Consider the following 13740-nt stretch of genomic DNA (forward strand, 5'->3'; position numbering starts at 1 on the left):
AGAAATACAAGTACTAGAGGTGACACAATAGTGAGCCCCATTTCTGCAAACTGAAAAATTACTACCATTATTGCACAATTAATCAGAAAAGAAATACAGATCTATGGTTTACTTTTTTCATTATTAAGTATATTGAATGAATTCAGCACGTATTTAAAACATTTTTTTTAATATTCTCATTTAACAAATGTTTTCTTGAAATGATAGTTCTACTAATAATGTCCCTTTTCGACCACTTCTTTATTCATCTGTAAATATGGACAGTGTGACTTATGTTTACTGTTCATATCAACCAAACTTGGTAATATGCATACATATGCCTTTTGAATTTTCCTGTTGAAGTAACTATAAGTGTCATCGTCATAGAATCTTATGTAAATTACCATGAATAATTATATGGGAATGATATAATACTAGAATGAAGATAATAATTAGTCCATTATTCATTTTATATTTATTACCCTGACAGTTTTGTTCATCCTGACCATCGGAACACTGCTGTATTCCATCACAGACATTGTCCCTAGCTATACACTTTTTGTCAGAGTCACAGTGAAATCCATGGCGTTTACAACCTACAAAATAAGTTCTTAAAGTGTGATTTTACAGTGTTCATGACAACGATACAACAGATAAATGGTAAGAAAATTAGCTTGTTTCATTTTTGTATATTATTATATAGTTATGGGAATTTGAACTCTAGATGCTAATCCAAGACCAGCTCCAACTTAATTCTTAGGACAACTGTATTGGAACCTTTTTGGTATGTACGTCATATAATGAAATAGTCATTGCAGTAGATACCGTTTGCACTTTGAGTTCATTACACAGTAAGAAATACACAAAACATAAAATGACATCCTTCCGAAGTTAATGTAGGCACAATGAAATAATCTAAATAACTTATATGAACTATTTTTGTTTTCACTTACAAAGAACGTTGAATATTAATATTTCATAACAAAGAAAAAGTTTATGGGTATGAAATGAAAGAATATTTAGCTTTTAATGTTATAAAGCATATTTATGTTTTAAGGAAATGTATTTTATTATTATAAGTCATTTCGCAATAACTATTTTGACACATTACTCTCTTCTTTACTAGATGTCTAACAGTAAACACTGTACAACCTTCACATTCAAGTTCGTCCTCTGAGTTCAAATCACCGGAACAGTCATAAATGCCATCACAGCGCCAAACTTCAGGTATACATTTCCGTTCAGCAGCACAATGGAAAGCGTAATGGCCAACGCAAACTAGTAAAAATAGACATGCAACATCAGTAATGAACAAAGAAACCATTGCCAAATAAATACATGTAAACATAGAAAAGTAAAAATATGCAATGTTTATTAGATATTATTAATGAAATCGTTCGATAGGACGGGATGAAAATATATTGCCAAAATGTCCATGTGGAGTTAATAAATAGGTACATTCCGGGAATTATTTAATTACTATATATAGTTGTTTTAATTGTATATTTCAATTACAATCACAATTCTGTTCATCTTCAGCTCTCCTAAAGTCTTTATCATTGCAATCAAATATGCCATCACAACAGTAACTGTTAGGGATACACGTCTTCTTGTTTGAACAATGATAGGTATCGCCAACACATACTGTAAAACAAAGAATTATTTCAGCATTTAACTGGAACATTATAACCTTCGTATGATTTCGTTGATTTTACTAATTTATTATACAATTGTATGAGAAATTTCCATTTCGTTTGCCAAACCCACGAAAACCACGAAAACTGATACCTCACGAACAATAATACTTTAACAGTATATGCGAGTACCTATTGAAATACTGATGAGACGACACTACTCTATTTCCTCAATATAATGACTATAGCAGTGCAAAATCTACAATTTTCTACTGACATCCATGTTGAAAAAAAATTACATTAACACGCATAAATGTATACAAATTATTTTTAAAAAATAAAATCATTAAGAGTGGGTACAATTCACATATTATTAATTTTATGTAAAATCATTTAATATGATATTGTGAGTTTATGATTATATTGTCTTTTTCTATTGGCTAACATGCAGTTATTGAAGATTGTAAAGTAATACGTATAATTGGAAGTCTTTAAAGATACCTTCACAATTTTCTTCGTCTATGCCAGGAGCGTAATTTTTGCAGTCTACTTTACCATCACACAATTGGCCATACCGTTTACCACATGTTCTGTCTGGACACTCCAGTCTATCGTCGGGACAAACTATAAATCAGAAAATAAAAAATGAAATCTATAAAACAGAAAAACACCTTTTAAAACAGGTTTATATGTTCCAAACTCAATATCAAACAATCGTATTAAAGGTGGCGTTGAGAGCAGAATCTAAAAACGGCATAAACTCGTCAGAACGGAATGTATCAATAAATAAAAACCATAAAGCAGTAGAAAACACCCTAACGTGTCACGTGACTAACCTTGCGAGCCGCATTCCCATTCGTCACTACCGTCAATACAATCCATGTGACCGTCACACTTTTGTGAGTCGTCAAAACAATCGTTGGATGTTACACAGTGTTCCTGCCAGTAGTTACGAGCAGTCCAATAACTAGACACTGTAATCATTTACAAAACAGAGACTTATTATGGCTCTTATAAAGGATTTACATTGAGGTAGATTTCAAATCCAAGAATTTACTTTCTTTGTGATTAGTTGAAATTTATTTTGAATGAGCAATCTGGAAAATGCAAATTATGGTAGTAGTTATGATATTTTAAATAACGGTAAAATTCCTTCTTTTGTTTGAATTAAAGGCAACACGTTAGCAGCATTTTACAAATAATCTGATAATAATACTCTTAATCTAACTTAGAATACATGATATTTTTGCATATTTTATTTCATTACACATGTCTTATTGAGGCAATTATAAGATCTATACTGTTAAAATAAAATGATAATGCACATGTCTTATCATTTACCTTGACCGCATAAGATGGACAAAAACCACAAACAGCCTTGGAACAGTATACTAGTATTCATTCTGAAATATTCATATGAACAAATAACGCTATAATGTGTGACTCATTGAAAATACTTTCTAAAAGAGTAATCAAGGGAACCAAAGTTATAGCGGTAATCAAAAGAATGTAATCCAGGGACAAAGACCAGACATGGAAAACAGATATACACAACAAAGAACATAAAGTAACTAAAATCATACATACAAAGCAACAAAAGCAAATGAGCAACTTGGACCCCACTAAAAACTGGGAGCATGGACCAGGTGCACCGGTAGGGTAAGCATCCTCTGCTTTTCTACACTCACCGAGTTGCTCATAAAACGTCCATTCCGGGGTAGACAAACGAGGAAAGGAAAACTATGACACATTAAACAAATCAGTTTTCATGGTGCAGATGGATAAAAACAATGATAATATGATATGTGTTTTTGTTTTATTTCTTATTAAAGGCCAACTATTGGAAGTTCATACAATTATATGCATTTGTTGGTGATTAATATACCGCTAAAGTCAAATTATTACTTAAAATATTATTAATCATAACTTCATGAATGCATGAATATATGTTCCTGAAAGTTTCCTGAATGCCTCCTAATACAGTTTTAGGCATAAATATTTCCTTGTTTACATCAAAACATGACATTACAATTATATATTTATATTTTTTTTGCAAACATTAAAAGTGTTAATATAAATGTTAAAGACAAATCTACAGCTAAACTGTTTTTGTTTTCATTGGAAAAGGAAATCAGGGGTACCAGGCTTCGAACGATAGTCGAAAAGAGCATAACCATGGCATAAAGACAAGACAAAGAAATTAGACACACATCAAAGGACATAGGAACGAAAGTAACTGAGCAACCCAGGTTCCACTAAAAAAAAAGACAAGGAGCAAGGACCAGGTGCGCCGTTAGGTTCAGCATTACATGCAGAGTTGCTAAGAAAAATGTCAAGTCCGATGTAGACGACAGAGGAAAACTGCCATGGTAAACAAATCGGTGAAGTAATGCAAATGCTATATAGCTTAAATATCTAGCGCTGCAAGCAACCACTGATATGTAAAACAAAAACACCAGATGTCGGTAGATACTTTATTAATATTGGTGTTGCTTGATCAGAAAAATAAAATGTATTTCAACTTATATTTAAAGAAATGATAATCTGTTCAAGAAGAACAATGACAGCCTGCACTGTTTAATATGGTAAGGATATTTTCACTGTTTAATATGGAAAGGAAAGGATATTTTCACTGTTTAATATGGTAAGGATATTTTTCGGACTGTAAGTCTGGTAGTTGACAGTTACAATACTATTTCAAGTGGTGTGTTTACACCTTTGTTGTTTTTAACGTAGAAGTTATGAACCATCCTCTCAAAATTTAGAATGTAATTTTGTATTAAACGACTTATCAAAGTTTCGATGCAGCATTAAAAATGCATGGTAAAATTAAGAAAGATTTTGAAAAGAAATCTCGAATTTGGCTTTTCACCAATTTTTGACTAATTGCAGTTTTATGCTGCTCATTTGCCTTGAAATATTTCGGAAATGATAACCCGTATTGATATCGAGAGGTTGAGTGCGCAATAAAAGCTGGTTACATCAACGTTTCATTTTGAAATGCCTCTACCAAGTCAGGACGATTGCGTGGTTTCAAATTTTCCGGTTTTAGCCCTTACATCTTACATTGCCATTTGTTTCATGGACTCCCCTTTTGACTACCGCCTAAATTTTATCAGTTCGGTAATTTTGTTACTACCTTTCATTTTCTATAAGTCTATTTGTCCTAAAACTAGGCTAGAAAACCCATTTTCTTCTTTAAATTTGGTACAAATAAAGTTTGGCTGATGACGTATAACTCGCGAAGAAACTTTAGTAATTTTGTTGATACTTGATCAAAGGATGATATGTATTTTGATTTATATTTGAAGACAATCTGTTCAAACAAATAAATGCTAGCGTGAACTACATGATATGGTAAGGATTATATAGTGTTTATATTTTTGTCGTTTACGAGAGGAAATCTCTTCGAGTTTGATTTTAGCGCAACTTCAAGTTCGACAAGTCTACAATCTAAAAAACTAGGAACAAAGCAAAAGTGAAGCAGTCGATATACGCATTATTAGGTACGAATAAAATTTCGTTTACACATCTCTGTAAAGTGTTGACGACCTCTTTAATTCGTTTCGGTTACTGTGCTATTGAATAAGTTTTAAAAGTCAAATACCTTTTTACATAAGTTAACCAATTTAACTTTGAAGTTACTAATTTTTTTCTTTAAATTCTGTACAAAACAAAGTTTGGCTGATCACGTTTAATTCGGCAAGTTTAAACTTAAAAATACTATGATTAGATACTATTTTCACTTCAATGAAAAGAATACGGTAGGAAAGTGTGTGTTTCATGAAAATAATTTATGATTTGTTTTTTTTTTTCTCAACTAAACCGTAGAAGAGTAATTAAGGGAACCAATATTCTAGTGGAAATCCAATGAAGGCAATCCAGGGACGAAGAACAGACATGGGAAACAGACAAACACAACAAAGACAACAAAGAACATAAAATAAGCAAAAAAATACACACAAAGTAACAAAAGTAAATGAGCCACTCGGATTCCACAAAAAAAAACTGGGTGCATGGACCAGGTATACAAGTAGGCTAAGCGTCCTCTCCTTTTCTAGAAATACCCGCCGAGTTGCTAATAAAAAACTGTATTTACTTTTAAGTAACAGATATGAAGTTATTATAAAGTAGTATTATATATTTGGTCCGTTTTCGCCATTTATTGGTCTGAATTCAGATCTCGATACGACAGAAGACTCTTAATCTTATGTTTTCGGTAAGAAACAAACAAAACAATACAATAAATTGATAAATGAACAAAATTGAAAACAATACTGATGTTAAAAATCGGATCAAGAGTTTTTGATGTTACATTTCAATGAAAAACATGTACTTACGAGCAATAATTTCTGACGAAAAGTGTAAGCACTATATGCTCTCATTTAGTATATGTACATAAATATAACTAGAAAGGGTATATAACAAAGAGACAACAACCCACCGGGATGAAAATGTCAGCCCAAGGCCACCCTTGATCTTCAATGAACGACGAGGAAATCCTCATATCACAGGACAGACTGCAGCTGGCCCTAACTGAACATCATTATACATATGTACAGCAAATGAGTTGCTCCATTATACTCATTTTTATTAAACATGATAAAACAACATGATAAAGGTGAAAACAAAACAAGACATACAGAGGCCAGATGTTCCTGACTCGGGACAGGCGGAAAAGAGTGCGGCGGGGTTAAATTACGTTGGCGTCATCACAAGCCTCCCCTTTCAAAATCTGGCCAATGTGGAAGCAAATTACACTGTAAAGTTCCTATGAGTAAAACAATGTTAATACAAAAAAATGATATCCTGTATGATTTGACTAAAATATCACAGCTATATCCCTTACGAATGAGCCTATTCGACGGTTTAGTTAACTTATTGGGCGACTATCGAGTTTTCCGTGCTTTGTTTAGAATATTACCGTAAAACATAAGCGGAGAGATACCCGCACGTATTAATCCTTTACAGGTACATCTGTAAGTGAAAGTGAGTTCCATGTATCGGTTGAAAGAAAATTTGGAATGTTTTTACGAGAAAACCTTGATGTAGTAATTTTCGTTAAAATCCGAAACATTGTTACAAATACTACCATATTTATTCAATTGTGATGTGTAAACACCATATGATGGTGACAAGCGCACGTCACCATCTAGAAAACGCATAGTGGACGATAGGAAATAAAAAATCCTCCCTTTTATTGTAACTTTTAGTAATAAGTTTACCATTATCGATATATGTGCCGAGGTGACTTAGACCTAACTACGGTGACTCCTAACTAAGATATACTGTACTTACTTGGTAAACTTAACCAAACCAGACTTGGTAATGAAGACCTACCACGGCTGTTTTATACCTCTCAATTTAATATTGATAAGTAATCTCATCAATAGAATTAATTTTTTTGTATTTCGAAAACATGTCATCGATATTAAAAGTATTCAAATGAAGATTTCATCTTTAATAACTATGTTTTACAGACGCTGAGCAAACATCAAATTTCTTATTGAAATTTGACAGAATTAAAAAAAATCATACTTCATACTTTTATAAAAATTGATAATATCAAATAATTTACGTAAATGTGCTTTTCCGTGGAATCGAATTAATTTCATGGCTAGTGAGATATGTTTAACTCTTGGTACCCTTTTGTCACTAAAATATATACTTACTACACAGGAATTTAAAAAATTGTATAAACTGTGCGTGCTCATTAGTTTGTTGTAGTTTTTCCTCTTATAAAAGGCTTTAAGTACACATGAATTATTATAGAGTACTTATTCCTGCGGCGTAGTGATTTTAAGTAATAAGGTCACTGGATGTAGGATAGAGTACATTCTTTTATATGACTGCAGTGATGTATGAATTGATTAACCGTAGTTTACAGCGCTTGTTCTATAAAGCAAATGCGAGGTCAGGACTTGGTCTCTAATAAACAACCACTGACTGATGTTCACATTAGTTTTCATGCTATCAAGAAAAAGAAATGTAAGTAAGCTCACTTAAATCATCGCGAAAACATGTCCAAGATGTTTGTTTGTTTGAAAAAGGAAATTGCATTTAGCAGCTAAACCTGCATTCAACAGAGCAGTATAAATATATCACTATAAACTGAAACCTCGACGATATGATCTAAATTTGTTATACCTTTTAAACGTTTGTTTTACTTTTTGTATGGATTATTCACGTATGACACATACGAAACCAAAAGAGGTCAACTCACGAGTCAGTCTCTGTAAGAATCAGGCAGTGGGTAAAATATGGTATGAAAACCCACATTTTGAAAGTTTAATTTAACTATTTGCATCATTATAATCAAAGAAAAAAGACAAGATTTTCCATATCATGTTCGAAAATTGAGCTATAATTTCATTGAAATGCACCAAAAATTAACATTTCAAGGGCAGATAACTCTGTCAAAAACCTTATTTTTCTAACATTCTATTGAACAATTTCTGAGCAAATCCAGTGATGCAGAGACAAAACAATGGTTATGTCAAATAGAGAAAGCATTCTTGAGTGAAATTATATCTTCAGATCGGTGGGTTTTGACATGCATGTTTCAGTTTTTTTCCCGTTTTGCCTGATTCTTACAAAAACTTACACTTTAATAGACCATCTGGTTTCTGTCGTATAAAAAGTAAACTTAAATAAAAAAAAATCACAATACACTATTGCAGTTCACCGAAAATCTATCTTGCCAATGTAAACAATAAGGAAACAAGACTATCAAGGTAAGAAAAAATGCGTATCTACTTTTCTTACCAAAGAATTATTAACCAAGTACCCAAAATACGTTACAATATGTCAAAAACTGACCAATTGATATGAATTCAAACCGGGCATCTATACGGGATCAATATGAATTAAACTAGGGCCAATACGACATCATAACTTCCGGTCGTTTGACATCGCCATTTTGAGATAGAATTGGATTTCATAAACTTTGATCACTAGAACTAAAAGCTGCAGAAACACAAAAAAAATCTTTTATTTTATACAAATGGATATGTAAGACTGATTAATGCACATAAACCTACATGTTTTTGGTAAAAACCGAAAACAACTGTTCTAAAAATCATCTAGTTGAGTTGTTTAATAAAATTGTCAATAAATATGTATTTTCATATTGGCCCTGTTATAGGTTTCGGTCAATCATATTGGCCTCGACATCCGTATTGACCCTCGCCGATGCCTCGGAACCAATACGACCGCCTCGACCAATATGACAGACCTCAAAACTATAACAGGGCCAATATGAAATTACATATTTATTAACATATATTATAACATGGAGCGCCTAATGACCTTTACTTTTTGTAATCTGCATCAACTCTTCAGTTGAGTTTGTTGCTATGTTACCATGTTACCTCTGTGGCTCATCTAAATTCCCTGTTATAAAAAAAATAAAAACAAGCAATCCCAAATCGTTGGCATAGGGATAATTCAAATATGTCGAAATCATAAAACATGGCCTAATCGTGAACACAGGAAACAAAGATGATCTACATAAACAATGTAGCGGACCGAATAAAATAGATTACATATAAAAATTGAATATATTGAAAGCAGGACGTCACAGAAAAGAAAACTAAAGAACTATCAATATGAACTACCACAAAACAAAACAAAACAAAAACAAACATTCAAACAAAAACAACAAAAACCAAAAACTAACAAACAAACAAACAAAAAAACCCAAAAAAAAACAAAAAACAAACAAAAACAAAAAAAAGTAACAGCAGATGCTATAAGCTTAAATTATGAAATGTTTTTTTTTTTTAGTTGATGATGTCATGATGAGTTTTAAGCTATATTACACTGATCGCAATACGGGAATAATTCGCTCGCTAACTTTACTACGGGGAAAATATATTGCTACACAATAAAAAAAATCTTAACCCCAATGCATGTGAGCTTATATTGATAATACAAAAAGGATTGTTCATCATAGGGCAGCATCTTGTACACCTTGTGTTATTCCTTTACAAATTGTTGTGGGACAACTTGGAACAGTCTTGCTGTGTGACGGCTAAAATCCTTTTGTTCGATTTTGCGCTGTATTGACTACTCGTGCTCGGATAAAACCATTCGTCCAAATGACAGAAGCAGCAAATGCAAATGAAGATGATACATAGAAAATCAATCAGCCAAAATCAAGAAAAGAAAAATAATAATAATAATAATAAAATAGTGTAATTGAGAAACTTGTATACAAATCATGATCAACTTTGTTCTTGGCTGTATTGATAGAATATTCTTTAAAGATGTGTTCTTCTGGATTCACTTGTGATCGAAATAAGAGTTAAACACTTTAAAGGTATATCTTTATTTATTTGATATAAGAATACTGACACTATGGTAAGATAACAACTAACTAATGTATGAATGAATTGAGATTCAATAGAAAACATAATTTTATGTCTTTTTCATTTAGACCTTTATCAAAGCCGTTCTAAATGGGAGAATGCATGTGAACAAAACCAAGATGGACGAATCATTAAAAGAAAATTAAAACTGGTAATAACGAAAGGCAAGTTAATAAGAACCATAAGAACTTGGCTTGAAAGCTGAATTCTTAAAATTTCAATCATGTTCAGGCATAAGTCGGCACAACAATATCTTTCTTAAAATGTCTCCAGATTGTAACGAATAATTTAATACAAAGGAATAACACAGCAACAATGAGAAGGATGAGCGAAAATAAAGAATTTTGTCTATTTGTATCTAAATTATAGTTCTTACTAATAACTCCAGATATGGCTACTACTACTGTTAAATATGGGGTCAATGAGTATCGGGTAAAGTTGTCGAACAAGACAATATCTAATGATATCCAGGACACCAGTTCTACTGTCAGAATGGCCAGAGCTATTGTACTGCTCGTTTTCACCGAGACGTCTCCTTCGTATGACAATGTAATGGCAAAGTTTATCAATGTCGCAATGGTTGTCCATGTGGCATAGAAAGCCAATCCGTTTTGGATCAAGCCTCGAACTAACCATTTCTCTTTAGACATGTAATTCTTATCAAGAAATGAAATATTACGGTTAAGGTTCAGATGCGAGAACACCAAAGCTACATACAACATAAATGGTGTAATAGCTATCAGGAATATGGAGGCTACTAGTTCTTCCCTGTCCCACGTAAACAACCAAGCGATGTTGAAAATGTTCGATACAGTAAATGCGATATAAACGGACGGCGGTGTGATGTCCATTTGATAAAGATAGACTCCATTGGAATTTTTCCTGAATATTGTTGATATAACATAGAGTAACCAGAGAGCGTTCCAGGTATATATGAAGCCCCATATTGTGAATGTCCATCCTGCTGGTGTGATATTTAACTCATATTTGCGGGATGTAGCACCAGTAGTCTGCTTGAAGACCCCTGTTCAAAAAAACTTTTAACTTAAAACATTTTGCAAAACAATAAAATGACGATAAAAGGAATGTTTTGGACGATGCTCAAGACGCAAACACCTAACAAACGATAGCCTTATTTGACAAATGCATTAATTATCATGAATTATTTCTACATGCTATTGCTTTAGTATTAATTCATAACAAAACTAATCAGTAGTATCATAGTATGTTTTGTCCAATAGCTTTGGCTATAGTATTGTATGAAGTCGTCTACTTAAAATACTGTGCATAAAAAATAAACGTTAACTCTGGGTAAAACAAAACAAAACAAAACAAAAAGGTCTTTAAAATGATATATACACATTTTGCTAAGGTATACAAAATGTATATATCTAATAATAACTGCAAGATACACAATGAAAGTGAAATTTCATGTATTAGGATAAGCTAACCCGGATTTCACCACTAAACGCGGAGTATAGTGAAGATAAATTAGTTAATCCTGGGTTTTATTTGTTTCCTTTTTAAGCCTGTTATAAAAAAAAATCACGTGACTTTCAAACCTACGATAGTGATTCAATTTCTGCTCGTTCTGATTCTATTTAGTCTTTTTTCTATTGATCTAAAATAGTCGTCCACTACCTATGGCAAAATTTAGATTTAGATTTGAACAAGCTTACATGTTGAACATCTCGAGTGTAGAAACGTATTTGCAATCCTCATTACGTACCGTTGTTAGTTTCTGCAGCAGCGAGACCATTAAATGTTATCATTATTATGTAAATCACAACAGCTAAGATAATCACTGCAAGTTTCCAAGGACTGTGACCTGCAGGCTTCTGTTTAACCTCCGAAATGGAAATCTGTAATGTGACAAACTATATTTAATTAAGTCAACTCAGTACACTGCACTTTCCCACTAATTATCCTCCTCTCATAGCAGTTTTTGTTTCTCACTGTCACGAATCACAATTCATGACTTAACTTTTTAAATATCCTTCCAAACATGATCTGTTCCATAAATTTAAAAATAATTTAATATATCTTGATGATATTTTGGTCGTAAATTAGCCTCAGTTTGCGAAACTATGTTAAAGATATCTATCCGAAAGAACTTAAATTCACTAAGTAAAACAATAACAGTACGCCTTTTCTTGATTGAAATACATTTGTATTACTCTAGAAAACGGCAGTTTTCATTCTAAAGTTTCTGACAAAAGAAATGATTTTGGTTTTCTTATTGTTAATTTTCTTTTTCTAGATGGTAATATTCTCGAAGCACCCTCCTATATGGTAATCTTGGAAATCTGGGCCTGCTCTACTATTCCGTCAAAAATATTTGCTACCGATTCTGGGTAATAAATAAATCGTTTATTGAAGATCTGAACATACAATTAGACAGACTACAGTACATTTGTTACACATTATGGTTATATCTTACCTTCTGTCTTTCGGATATCTCCATGTTTCTATCTCACAAATGAATATGACTTTGTATAGAAGGCATTTGTTCCTTTCCACTTTAATAAACATTTTATACCATATGCACGAACACGTGTACTTCTGTTATATAAAATGTTATCATACGTTATATAGTCCCTAATACAAATAGTTGTAACTAGTTTAGGACTGTTAGGGTATATTTATACGTAGTAAATAGGTTAAGATAAACTTATTGTTGTTTACTGAAAGGCTGTAGGGGTACATGGCGTACTTTGCACCCCTCTTTTCATCAGATTGACTTCGTTTATTAATAGATAAAAAAACTGCAAAAATCTACGAGAAATGGCAACGGAATAGCGAAAATCAGAACGGGTAGGGGTCAAGGTATGTCATATGTTTACGCCCTGGAATTACGTGAGGACTACAAGCCATAATTTGCAAGCTCATCGTGGTCTGCATTTACGAAACAATTTTATAAGGGTCATTTCAGATGCATTTATACACGGGAGATTGACAATTATGTTGATTTTAGATGGCGTTACTTATCTAATACTTAGTACTTTTTGTTGTTACTCACATCATGTCCGATTAAGGTTTGTTGTCCAACTCGAGCACGCTAATCAAATAAGCATATGTGAGTAGGGAAAAATAACATCTTAACTATCGACTGTAGAGGACGAATCAAGAAATACCACTGGCATTTATGAAAGTAATCATTGACCTTTATTAAATCAAAGAAATTCACAACAAGTATTCAGTATATCTGGAAAATCAAATTCAAGTTCAAAACGATACGGAATCTGTAAAAGTAGAATAATATTAAAGATTCAAATGGGGAGATCGGAGAACAGACTATGAAAGCCAAGAAAAACATACACAGACACATTCACTTAAGCACAATAGACGAATATAAGTTACACAACTCTTAGGAATCAAAAGTTCGCACTGAGTGGTTATGTATCCCATTAAGAGATCACATTGTAACCAAGATGCTCCACTTCCTAGTTAAACGTGTCGCACCGATTCCAAATACTTCAGCGTATGGAGGAGTTATCGATTTGTTTAATTTAGGAAAAAAACCTACAATAAACCCCCGGGAAAATGATAAATTGAAATAAAAACAAAAAACAAAAACAAAAACAAAAAAATAATAAAAAACAAAACAAAAGCAAAAAAAAAACAAAAAAACAAAATACAAAAAAAAACCAAAAAAAAAAAAAAAACCAAACAAACAAAAAAAAAAACAACTTAAAAAACGTAAGCTTACGATTTAAACACAGTAAGTTAGTATTATGTAGTCATATTTAACACAAAAA

The 13740-nt window shown here is 32.3% G+C and overlaps 1 protein-coding gene across 1 annotated transcript; it reads right to left on the bottom strand.

Moving 5' to 3' along the window:
• Positions 1–9918: 9918 nt before the first annotated feature.
• On the bottom strand, positions 9919–12599 carry LOC148604686 (uncharacterized). The gene is made up of 3 exons (XM_088550655.1): positions 12423–12599; positions 11712–11844; positions 9919–11006 (listed from the first exon to the last, which is right to left on the bottom strand). The coding sequence occupies exons 1-3, from the start codon at positions 12444–12446 to the stop codon at positions 10210–10212; spliced, it is 954 nt and encodes a 317-aa protein (XP_088406781.1). The 5' UTR covers positions 12447–12599; the 3' UTR covers positions 9919–10209.
• Between the last annotated feature and the right edge of the window lie 1141 nt (positions 12600–13740).

This window comes from Perna viridis, chromosome 10 (genome assembly GCF_037379345.1).
Source record: "Perna viridis isolate PV_CMFRI_1.1 ecotype Kerala chromosome 10, ASM3737934v1, whole genome shotgun sequence".
NCBI lineage: Eukaryota > Metazoa > Mollusca > Bivalvia > Mytilida > Mytilidae > Perna > Perna viridis.